The 12777-nt window shown below is 47.2% G+C and overlaps 1 protein-coding gene across 1 annotated transcript in view; it reads right to left on the bottom strand.

Annotated features, from left to right (window-relative positions):
• Nucleotides 1–12777, bottom strand: part of EPG5 (ectopic P-granules 5 autophagy tethering factor) — an 84670-nt gene that overhangs the window by 49745 nt on the left and 22148 nt on the right. The window contains exons 11-19 of the mRNA XM_081881746.1: nucleotides 12367–12524; nucleotides 10580–10734; nucleotides 9726–9866; nucleotides 8056–8220; nucleotides 6572–6691; nucleotides 5184–5443; nucleotides 3398–3538; nucleotides 2341–2485; nucleotides 593–790 (exon numbers count right to left, since the gene is read on the bottom strand). Coding sequence (XP_081737872.1) covers nucleotides 593–790; nucleotides 2341–2485; nucleotides 3398–3538; nucleotides 5184–5443; nucleotides 6572–6691; nucleotides 8056–8220; nucleotides 9726–9866; nucleotides 10580–10734; nucleotides 12367–12524 — 1483 coding nt within the window. The remainder of the gene's footprint in view (nucleotides 1–592; nucleotides 791–2340; nucleotides 2486–3397; nucleotides 3539–5183; nucleotides 5444–6571; nucleotides 6692–8055; nucleotides 8221–9725; nucleotides 9867–10579; nucleotides 10735–12366; nucleotides 12525–12777) is intronic.

Below are 12777 nucleotides of genomic sequence, written 5' to 3'. Positions count from 1 at the left end.
ACTGTGTTGTCGGTCAGTGTGGTGTTCGGAGAGTCATTTGGAGTTTGTTAAGAGAGAGCTAGCTAAGATCCGCATTTCTGTTCTCGTATATACAGTCATACCTCGGGCTGAATGCGCTTCGGGTTGAGCACGTTCAAGTTGCACTCCGCGGCAACCCGGAAGTAACGGCGCGCGTTACTTCTGGGTTTTGCCACTTGCGCATGCGCAGACACTCAAAATGACATCATGCGCATGCGCAGAAGCGGCAAAAAGCGACGTGCCAGTGCACAGACATGCCGTCACTAGTTACGTTTGCTTCTATATGCGAACGGGGCTCCAGAATGGATCCCGTTCATATCTAAAGGTACCACTGTAGTAACTTGTAGAGTCTGCCGTAAATAACAAACACATCAAAGTAACCAGTTACTAGTAGCAGCTTTTGTTCCTGCTTCGTCCATCCTGCCTGCAACTGATTGCTTTCTGGAACTCTGCGTATGCTCTGCTAAGGTCTAGCTAAGGTTCTGCAACAGGTCAAAGTTGCAAAACACCAACAGACACGGCTAGTTAAAGCGTCTCCTAACCCAGGAGGTAAAGAGGGTTGGGGCGTCGGTACCTTGTGTTGCTGGTACAGCAGCTTCTGCACACAGTCCTCTTGGTTGAACTGGAAAGCGGCTTGGCACAAGTGGTCCATCAGGCAGAGTACGGCTCTCTCCTTGTGCCACAGTGGCTGGCTGGTGAGGGCCTGGACCCAGAACTCCAACACGGCCGCTGGCCCGACTCCGTTGGGAAGGCTGCTCATAAAAATGTGAGTCTGCCAAGAAAAAGGGCGGAAGGCTGAAACGAGATAGCAACAAGGGGCAGGGAGAACCCAAACACCAGGACAGAGGCAACAAGGCGTGAGAACAGCCCTGCTTATTAAAACGCTGCCACGATTGGGGACGGATTTCTGCAGGCGACAGAAAAGCAGTCAAAACTGTATTTGATTGGGAGTGCTCACTGCATGGGCTCCACATGCACGCGCACACACACACACAGAGAGAGAGAGAGAGAGATTGATTGTGTACAGGGCCTGAATCCCACTCATCCACAGCACGGTCAACTCACTGACCCTGTATCTTTTGCCCACCATTTTTGCATGCTTCTTCTGATGGGAGACTCAGGGTGGTCAGAGAATTGTAGTGCCAGAAAGGACCCCGAGGGTCATGTAGTCCAACCCCTTGCATTGCAAGAATCTCAACTAATAATAATAATATTAATTTATTATTTATACCCCACCCATCTGGCTGGGTTTCCCCTGCCACTCTGGGAGGCTTCCAACAGAATATTAAAATATAATAACCTATTAAACATTAAAAGCTTCCCTAAACAGGGCTGCCTTCAGATGTCTTCTAAAAGTCTGGTAGTTGTTTTTCTCTTTGACATCTGGTGGGAGGGCGTTCCACAGGGAGGGTGCCACTACCGAGAAGGCCCTCTGCCTGGTTCCATGTAACCTCACTTCTCGCAATGAGGGAACGTACAGAAGGCCCTCAGCGCTGGACCTCAGTGTCCGGGTAGAACAATTGGGGTGGAGACACTCCTTCAGATATACTGGACCGAGGCTGTTTAGGGTTTTAAAGGTCAGCACCAACACTTTGAACTGTGCTCTGAAACGTACTGGGAGCCAGTGTAGGTCTTTCAGTGTGGTCTGATGTTGCTTGCATAGCTGGTCCTGGCTTCTGTTCCCCTGCATCAAAGTCCTGGCTGCTTCCAGAGGTTGGGGCCATGACATTTTAGCTGCATTGATGTACCCCGAACCCCACCCTGACCACTGTCGCTCTCATTCAGTCATCCTTGGAGCTCCTGGAATTTCAGCAGATACGGATCTACAACTCTCAAGCCTATCTTGTCAAGCCTAAGGATAAAGAAGCTTAATTTGGGAAAGGAAGGAAGAGCCAAGATTCTCAGGAAGCTGCATTGTACACTTGCAATACTACACATGTTTTGTCAAAAGATTCTTTAGCTGAGATTCCTGCATTGCAGGGCCTTGGAATAAGGGGCCCTACGGGTCATTTCCAACTCGACAATTTGATGATTCTGAGATTCCACGCTTGCGGGGACACGCACATTCATTTACATGGGGCGACCATGCTTATTTTATTTAACAAAAAATCATATGCTGCTTGATTGCTGTAAAGCCTCTAAGCAGTTTAAAGGAAACGGTAAAACTGTCAATAACTCCTTGCTGTCATCTTGTGGCACATTCTAGTCTGGCACCGTGTAGGCTGATCTTTAGGAGCAAAGGGCTGGGTGGTTTGGTCCCCTGGTTCCCTTCCAGCCTTAAAAGGGTCCACAGTCGAAGAAGACATGCTTCTAGCTCCTGACCTGAATCATGCAGTTGAGCAGCTTGACGTTTTCACCGTAACTCGTCCAAGTTAAGTGCTGAGTGACTTTCTGGGTCACTTGCTGAGTCATCCCTTGGGGGACACCACTGTCCAGCTGAAGGAATTGATAGAGGCAAGACAGAAACCTAGGTGGTCGGGGGACAGAATAAAGAACAAGTTGCCAATTTAGTTGCCAGGTCAAAAAGGTACAGTTGCCCCACTACCATTGTTACAAACTGGGGTACGAAAGCTAGGAGCCATATGGATGGTGGGTAGCAAAACAGAATGTCTAGTCGCCATTTTATGTACATAGATTGGGATTTCTTTTTTAAAGACAGATAGCAGTAAAAAACAAAACAAAAAAAGTTCTTTCTTTCTTTCTTTCTTTCTTTTTTGCTGCCAGGTGATTCAGGAGGTCTGCAAGGTAGCACAGCAGCAAAAGACATGTATTTTGCTACCGCGCTACCCCGCAAAACAGCTGATTTACCTGGCAGCGCAGCAGCAACGGCAAAAAACAAAAACAAAGGCGTGTCTTTTGCTGCTACACTACCCTGCAGGCCCCCTGAATCACCCCCAGACAGGTGGATATGCAGAGGCACCAAAGGATAACAATTCTGTTGCAAAATGCCCAGCTAATTTCAAACGCTGTGCGCTACATATACCAGGCATAGGTAAACTGAGCCCTCCAGATGTTTTGGGACTACAGTTCCCATCATCCCTGACCACTGGTCCTGTTAGCTAGGGATCATGGGAGTTGTAGGACAAAAAACATCTGGAGGGCCAAGTTTGCCTATGCCTGACATATACCAACTCTCAGAAAGGGCCCTCTGGCTGAGCTGCAAAAACCAGTCTGCCCTAATTAATTAATTAATTAATTAATTAATATTTGTACCCTTGTCCATCTGACTGGGTTGTCCCAGCCACTCTGTACGGCTTCCAGCGTATTCAAAAACATAACAAAACATTAAACATTGAAAACTTTCCTTGAGATGCAATGACAGCAGAATTTTGAAAGGATGGATGGGGGATACAAGCAAGGCAGGCAGTCTTGGGCTTACTGTTCGTTCTTCAGCAAGTAATACTGGCACGGGTAGAATAACGGTAAGACTTTATCCAGCACATGAACCACTGTTCTCAGATGCCGCGACTGCACCAAAACGCCCAGGAGTGGGATCCCTTCAGCACAGAACTTCTCGATGCTATCGAAGGATAAGAAGAGGAAAACGTATGTTAGTCATCGGACAAAATGATAACAGTATTAACAGGCAGAAGGGTGATCTGCTCCCATGCCTGCAGGCTTCCAGGAAGCTGACACAAATTCTTCTGAGGGGATTCCAGCCTCAAAGCTATTATGGGGAGACAGACATGAAGATGCATTGGGCAGCTGCCACCTCCCTCCATTATGTGCTGTAAATCTATCTTTACTGTACATTGCTTGGAGACTTTCACATGACAAGCAACTACAGTTGTACCTTGGATCCCAAACGCCTTGGCTCCCGAACAGATCGGCTCCCGAACGATCGAAACCCGGAAGTGAGTGTTCCGGCTTTCGAACAATTTTCGGAAGCTGAACGGCCAGGGCAGCTTCCGATTGGCTGCAGGAGACTCCTGTAGCCAACTGGAAGCCGCGCTTTGGTTTTCGAACAGTTCCGAGAGTCGAATGGGCTCCCGGAACGCATTCTGTTCAAAAACCAAGGTACCACTGTACAGTAATACCTTGGATTATGAACACTGCGGGTTGTGCGTTTTTGGGGTTGTGGACCGCGCCGAACCCAGAAGTACAGGAACAGGTTACTTCCGGGTTTCGGCGCTCGCGCATGCGCAAATACACAAGATGACGTCACACGAATGTGCAGAAGCGCCGAATCACGTGACGTGCGTACGCAGGCGCAGCGCTGCTGGTTGCGAACGTGCCTCCCGCACGGATCACGTTCGCAACCCGAGGTATGGCTGTGGTAAGTTTAATAAATAAACAAATAAGCAAGGGGAAGGGCCATTGCTCAGGGGCAGAGAACCTGATTTGCCTGTCCGAGACCAAGGTGAAGAGTTGGTGGAAGAAGATTGGAAAAAATTTAAAGTTTATTTACAGAAGCATTGCAAAATTAAGGAATGTTAGAAGGATGTTGGAATGGAGTAATGTCGTTTTAGTAGAAATGATATAAAGGATTAGGTAAAAATTGATTTTTTAATTGGAGAAAGACGAGAATGTAAAATTACAGTATATTAAGATAAATTATTAGGATAAAAACAAAGCTGGAAAGGATTTGCTGAAATATCTAATTGAACTAGAATACAAAAAAGGGAGGTGTGAGGAGGTCAAGGAAATAAGCAAAGGAAAGAAAGTTATGTAAAGGTTTGAGCTGTTTTTCCTTTTTTTTCTAACCGTTTGTATATTTTATACCGTTTGTATATCTTCCTTTTTTTGCTTTTTCTAATTTTCTTTTTGTAATCTTTAAAATTTGAATAAATATTATTTTTTTTAAAAAAAGAGAGAACCTGATTTGCCTGAAGAAGATGCCAAGTTCCATTCCCAGAATAATAATTTACAATTTATACCCCGCCCTGAAACCTAGGAGAGCCATTGTCAGTCAGTTATACAGACCAATGGTCTGGCTCTGTATAAGACAGCTTCCTATGTTCCTGTGATGCAAGGGCAGGTCAGCATGAGGGTTTTTTTTGGGGGGGGGGGTTCACCAGGTTCCTCTGAGCCATGATTGCACTACCTTCCCTATGCTTTCTGATTGACTGTGAACGAGCTGCAGGCCTGGGGCGGGGGATGCATGCAAACCCAGAAATGCACCACCCAGGACACAGAGGGCAAGAGAGAGTTATCCCGGCACTCACCTATGCCCCACCGTCGTCATGGCCAACGCCAGGTAGCAGCCAATGGGGAGGCCCGACCGGACAGCCTTCAACAGTGGGTGAAACGTAGGCGATTCCGCCAGCTCGAGCGCCGCAGAGGAGACAGGAGTGGGAGGCCAGCCCTGCTGCATGCCGTAGTCGTTGGCGTGCAGTTTCAGCCTCAAAACCAGCCCCCAGGCCCACTGGTTGAAGGAGGTTTCGGGTGTCTCTCCGTAACGGACGACGCTGGCCAGGTAGGAGACCTAGACAATGATAAATAATAATAATAAATTTTATTTATACCCCGTTCTCCCCAGCCAAGACTGGGCTCAGGGTGGATAAAACAAGGTAAAAACAATTGATTAAAATACAGCTTAGAAACAAGATTAAGTACAACATTAAAATGCAGCCTCATTTCAGTAGAAACTCAAATCAAAAACTTTTTGGGGATGAAAACGTCAAATCTTCACCAAGGCCAACTATCCAGACTGGTCCTAGGTGGGCCAGAAAAAAGCCAGGGAAGTCCCCAAATAGGAGTTCCATCACAGAAGGAGAAAGAAAAAAGGAAAGAGGGGAAAGGGATCAAGTTGATTCCAAGCCAAAGGCCAGGCGGAACAACTCTGTCTTATAGGCCCTGCGGAAAGAAATCAGATCCTGCAGGGCCCTGGTCTCATGAGACAGAGCGTTCCACCAGGCCGGAGCCAGTGTTGAAAAGGCCCTGGCTCTGGTTGAGGCTAATCTGACTTCCTTAGGGACCTATAGGGTGTTGCTATTTATGGACCTTAAGGTCCTCCGTGGGGCATATCGGGAGAGGAGGTCCCGTAAGAGAGACGGGACTTCCAGTTTGTCTACACAGCATCTTCGAGCGGTGCAAAGTCGCTTAGCGTTGCTTTAACCTGAAGATTGATGGACTCCAACTCCCATCAGCACACCAGCACCCCTGATGGTCAGGAGTGATGGGAACTGTAGTCCAGCAAAATCTGCATTGGCCACAGGCTTCATCTACATTTACGGGAGGGACCGAGGTAACAATTGCACAACCTTCCATCCAACAGAAGCAGAGGGCAGTTTTTAAGCAACAGTTTACGGGAACCCTCCCCCAAAGCTAACAGGACTGTATAAAGAAGTATTATTATATGATGAACACACAAGAAGGATGTGACACTGTGAGCAATAGAAGGGATTAAAGATTATGGCAGTTTTGTTAAGGTTTAAGAGACAGAAGGCAGGGTGAGAAATGGGAACACCATGGAAAAGCAGGTGAGAAGTTGGGGGGATGTTTTTATTATGTGTTGAAATGTATGTGCGAATTTTGGAAAACTTAATAAAAAAAAAACCTTCAGGGGGAAAAAGCCAAGCTAGCAGGAAGTCTTCAAGGAAGAAGGACGTACCTGCTTGATGCTTTCAGAGATGAGCCCGCTGTACGGTTTCTGAGAAAGGTACTTCTGGTAAGCTTCTAAGACCATGAGCGCAACTTCAGCGTGGACCGCTGGGTCGAGATGAAGGCCGCCCTGACGATGAATGACATTTAAGACACGGGCCTAAAATGTACAGCCCTCCCATCACATCACAGTCAAGCGTGGTCCCTGGGGCAGGTATGTTTGAACAAGGGACTGCGGTCTGTCTCAGTCCCAATGAACTGAGGGTTGTTCTCGGCTTAATGAGCAGAAGAGTTCCGTGAAGAGTAACAGCCCCTGGGCTGTTTCTTCTCTGCACTAGCAGGGAGAAGGCAAAACAACCCAGAAGGGAGCATGTTGGCATATAAACAGTGGTGGCTTGCAGAGGCATGCCTCTGTATTTTAATATTTTGTTGGAAGCCTCCCAGAGTGGCTGGGGAAGCACAGCCAGATGGGCAGGGTATAAATAATAAATTATTATTATATTATTAGTATGTCTGTTTTCAGAGGTCAGGGGGGGGGGGAAATTCCATTTACCCAAGCCTTTGGGCTGCTCATTTGCAATGTGGATAAAAACTAGCCTTTTGTAGAGAGGTAAAATTTGCATTCGTTGCTCCGCCCATTTCTGCTCTGTCCCCGCCCATCCACTGGCCTCACAAAATGGCCCATAAGAGACTGCAGCCCTCATGTAGAAAAGGGCTCTATGAAATCTGCACAAACCTTCCTCTGGACTGAAACCAGGGATAATGATAATAATAATAATAATAATAATAATAATAATAATAATAATAATAATAATAATAATTTATTATTTATACCCCCCTCCCATCTGGCTGGGTTCCCCCAGCCACTCTGGGCGTCTTCCAACACAATATTAAAATACAGTAATGCATCAAACATTAAAAGCTTCCCTAAACAGGGCTGCCTTTAGATGACTTCTAAAAGTCTGGCAGTTGTTTTTCTCTTTGACATCTGATGGAAGGGCATTCCACAGGGCGGGTGCCACTACCGAGAAGGCCCTCTGCCTGGTTCCCTGTAGCTTTGCTTCTCGCAGGGAGGGAACCGCCAGAAGGCCCTTGGCGCTGGACCTCAGCGTCCGGGCAGAACGATGGGGGTGGAGACGCTCCTTCAGGTATACTGGACCGAGGCCATTTAGGGCTTTAAAGGTCAGCGCCAACACTTTGAATTGTGCTCAGAAACGTACTAGGAGCCAGTGTAGCTCTTTGAAGACCGGTGTTTCAGGACCGGTGTTTTACTTTGCAATCAGCTGATGCATTCATTACGACGTAGCAAAAGCCCGTTTAAAGGAGCTTTTCAGTCCTGCACAAGTGTCTGTGTTTGTGGGGTGGCGGGTGTCTTCAAAAATGGAGCCTGCCACCTGCAGTTCCCACCCCCCACCCCAAAGTACTGGTATTAAAAATAACTGGAAATTGTAATGCATTGTTTGATTCACTGCAGCCTTCTTTCTCCACACGCACCTGCTCACCGAGTCCCCAGTTCAGTCCTTCCAGGATAACGCAGGCAAGCTTGTTCTCCACTTCAGTGAGGCTGTGATTCAGAAGCCAGTCGCGGATCAGGGCTACCTCGGATGAAGACGGCTTCCAGAGGTGCATGGGCAGCTCTTTAAATAAATACAGAGAAACCTAAGAAGAAAAAGGTGACAGATATGCCGATGAAGATGCTGGAGTAGAGAAACAACCGAGAAAAGATAAGACATACCATTTTACAAGAAAAGGAAGAAACACCACGGACAGAATAACTGACACAGGAAGAATAAGGATATAGTTTGAGTGCCTCACTTGTAGTTTTATAAAGCATTTAATGTGCCAACACGAACAGAAGTTATTAATATTGCAGTTGTTGTATAACGGATTATTACGATGACCGGAATATAATAGAAATTAATAAGATTTTGGAACGCAGAAGTAAAGAAAAGCATAAAACCATCCATTCTAGCACGGGGGAGGGGGGGGGGCGGCACCTAAATTACATAATTCGGTATTTGAACGATTGGTATTAGTAATTGTATTATAAGTTGGTATTTTTATAATGAGGCTGTTAAAGGTAAAGGTAAAGGAACCCCTGACCATTAGGTCCAGCTGTGGCTGACTCTGGGGTTGTGGTGCTCATCTTGCTTTATTGGCCGAGGGAGCCAGAGTACAGCTTCCGGGTCATGTGGCCAGCATGACTAAGCCGCTTCTGGAGAACCAGAGCAGCGCACGGAAACGCCGTTTACCTTCCCGCCGGAGCGGTACCTATTTATCTACTTGCACTTTGACGTGCTTTTGAACTGCTAGGTTGGCAGGAGCAGGGACCGAGCAATGGGAGCTCACCCCGTTGGGATTCAAACCGCTGACCTTCTGATCGGCAAGTCCTAGGCTCTGTGGTTTAACCCACAGCACCACCTGCGTCCATGAGGCTGTTATTGGAATGTAATTGAAAACTAATAAAAAATATTATAATAAAAAGACCATCTCAAAGGTCCAGGGAAGTCTTTTTCAACGCTGTTGGGAGTGAGTAATCTTGCAAAAATAAAGGCTCATACAGCAACAGAATGGAAATCTTGGACCCGTTTACACAAGCCTCTGTTGGTATCCATCTATCTCAAGAGACAATGGAGTGTACCTCCGGGGGTGAAGTCAAACTGCCGTGTTAGCAGCCTGCAAGGCAGCGAAGGTTTAGGATGAGAGTTTTCATTCTCCCAACATAGGCTACTTTCCTGAGCTGCTGAGCCCCATCTGCCCCTTAGCTCTTAGCTCATGGTCTTCTAAGGTGGCTCTTATTTAGCAGTATGGGCTCTATGGCCCTTGGGTCCTCCAAGCTCCTATCTCCAACAAGGCTGTGGGTGTTCTGTGATTCAGAACATGCTTCTAGTCCCTACTGTTTTCCCAGGTAAGAGCTGCAAGGTGTGCATTTGGGAGGTGGCAGGCGGTGAAATATCAGGGCGTGGGTGAATGAGGTTTCCATCATTCAGAAGGTGAGGCCGAAGGTTCTTGCAGTTCCCCTTCCAAACCAGAATAAATGCACAGGGCTGGCATACAATTCTGGCGGGAGCATTTTAAGTCGCGGTTTGCACATGGCCAAAGGACATTCTCCATCAACTAGGCCCAGCAGCAGCAGCAACAGCACAGCATGGCGTGGTTCTTACCATGCCAACCTTTTCAATGGTCTCTTTGACTCGGTCCAGAAGAACAGAGATCATGCTGGTGTGGACAGCGGTGATGGCGCCCAGGAGCTCCCGGCCGACCTTTGAGAAAGTCTCTCTGGTGGAAAGGCTGACGTAAGACACCTGGAGAAATACAGCGGTTTTTATTTCATTTTTAGCCGCCCGCTGAGGCTTTCCCTGGTAAAACGCCATTTTTCTCTTTTTTAAAAAATAATTTTTATTGAACGATTTTTTGTTACAAAAAACATTACAACCATACTACCACAAAACATAATTGAGAAATAAAAATTACATACATCAATATTTTGTTTATTTGTTATTTACTGTCTTATTTCCTCCCAAACATTCCATTCCATACAACACACACACAGAGAAAAGAAAGAAATAATTAATAATGAAAATAATGAAAATAAATATTTTCTACCTTTTACCTTACAAAATATTTTCTTCAATTTTGACTTCCTGTCAAGTCCCTTCGCATATGTTATATCTTGCAATTGAATGTACACAAAACAATAAACCTTTCTATGTAAATTTTCCAAACGTAATAAATCCTTAATTGTTATCCACCTCCTTTTACTTCCTTTGTCACTCGAATGCTAGCATGAAGTTGAGCCTTGCTCAACTTCCGACAGACGAATGGCTGGCCGGGACCAGGAAAAGGAGGCCGACACACAGCCACCTCTTAGCAAGTTTGGAGCAGAGGCAACATTCGAACCCGGGCTGCTTCCTTCGCAGCTCCGCCTCGCAGCTGCAGTGCGGAAGCCACTCCCGGGTCGGAGCTTTCCGCCCAACACCGCAGCTCCCTCTCACCTATCGAACTGCTCCTGGCTCACCTCATAGATTTCCAGCACAATGACTCTGACAAAGTCCTGGTCAGCATCCTCGCGTTTTGCCTGAGCCATCTGGGCAAACGTCGTCAGCAGGCAGATCTCCTCAGAGCCGTTCATCGACTGGAGATACTTTTCAAAATTCTCTAGGTGGGCTGGGTCTGCCGGTGGCAAAAGAGGGGGCTGGTTTTATTTCAAGGGCAAAGATCGGAGGTCCCCCCTTAAATGGACGTTTCATTCCACTCTGCGTCACAGCAGTGACCTCCAGATATTGTCTGACCGCAACACCCACTGTCCCTGAGAAATGGAGTCTGCTGTCTGGGGAAGAGGGGAGCTTGAGTGCAGCATCATATGGAGGACGAAGATGATGATAATGATTAATAATAATAATAATAATTTATTATTTATACCCCGCCCATCTGGCTGGGCTTCCCCAGCTACTCTGGGCAGCTTCCAACCGAATATTAAAAACAATACAGTGTCAGACATTAAAAACTTCCCTAAACAGGGCCGCCTTCAGTTGTCTTTTAAAAGTGAAATAGTTATTTATTAAAATAGATCATTACTATTATTATTTTATTTATACCCCGCCCATCTGGCTGGGTTTCCCCAGCCACTCTGGGCAGCTTACATTGTTAGACATAAAAAAACTTCCCAACACAGCTTTCAGATGTTTTCTAAAAGTTTATTTCCAAATTGGCTACCGCTGCTGTGTTCTAAACAGATAAGGGGCCTGAACGGCTGCCCAGTATAACCAAGTCTGCACACAGCAGCTTGCATGGGGTGGAGGCGGGCAGATCTCTTCCTAGTGGCAAAGAATTGGGGGGGGGGTGGAAGCACACAAACAGCTGTAAAAAGAAAGAAAAGAAAAGCCATCTGCCTAAGCCCAGCCATCTGTCTCCAAAGCAAGAAGAAGAAGAAGAGTTTGGATTTCATATCCCGCTTTATCACTACCCGAAGGAGTCTCAAAGCGGCTAACAATCTCCTTTCCCTTCCTCCCCCACAACAAACACTCTGTGAGGTGAGTGGGGCTGAGAGACTTCAGAGAAGTGTGACTGGCCCAAGGTCACCCAGCAGCTGCAGGTGGAGAAGCGGGGAAGCGAACCCGGTTCCCCAGATTACGAATCTACCGCTCTTAACCACTACACCACACTGGCTCTCAGATCAACCCACCAGCCTTCAGAAGTTTACACAGAAGGGAATGTGGCTCTCAGGCCAAAAAAGATTCCCCAACGTTGCACCAACACCATCACTGAAAGATGGCCAGAATTGGCGCTTGCCAGCATGACCACTTGCTTGCTCCCAGGACACCAGCCCTGACACTTACACCGCAGGCAGTAAAAGGTAAAGGTAAAGGGACCCCTGACCATTAGGTCCAGTCGCGGACGACTCTGGGGTTGCGGCGCTCATCTCGCTTTATTGGCCGAGGGAGCCGGCATACAGCTTCCAGGTCATGTGGCCAGCGTGACTAAGCCGCTTCTGGCGAACCACAGCAGCGCACGGAAACGCCGTTTACCTTCCTGCCGGAGTGGTACCTATTTATCTACTTGCACTTTGATGTGCTTTCGAACTGCTAGGTTGGCAGGAGCAGGGACCGAGCAACGGGAGCTCACCCCGTTGCGGGGATTCGAACCGCCGACCTTCTGATCGGCAAGTCCTAGGCTCTGTGGTTTAACCCACAGCGCCACCCGCATCCCTACACCGCAGGAAGATGATCATCCAAATAAAGCTGGCTGAAATTCCACATGCAAACACCCAAAGAAAGAAAGGAGGAGGGGGGGTTGAGACGCTACCATTGAGTTGGCGTTTGCAGTCGGCCAGCTGCACCGCGGCACATAGCTTCTCCAGGTTCTCGCTTTCTGCGCAGTGCATGATGGAGAAAAGCTTCCAGAGCATGTTGCAGGACAGGGTCCCGTACGGCATCTCAGACATAAAGAGCCAGACCCCTAACCTTTTGGGAATGGGAAGACCAAACAGAAATGTTTCGGGCACAGGATTAATAATAATAATTTATTATTTATACCACGCCCATCTGGCTGGGTTTCCCCAGCCACTCTGGGCGGCTTCCAGCAAAATATTAAAATACAATGATTCATCAAATATTAAAAGCTTCTCAAAAAGGCGCTGCCTTCAGATGCCTTCTAAAAGTCAGATAGTTCTTTATTTCTTTGACATCTGGTGGGAGGGAGTTCCACAGGGCTGGT

The sequence above is a fragment of the Podarcis erhardii genome, assembly GCF_964252035.2.
Source record: "Podarcis erhardii genome assembly, chromosome: 11".
Lineage (NCBI taxonomy): Eukaryota > Metazoa > Chordata > Lepidosauria > Squamata > Lacertidae > Podarcis > Podarcis erhardii.
This window is presented reverse-complemented; position numbering and strand designations above follow the sequence as displayed.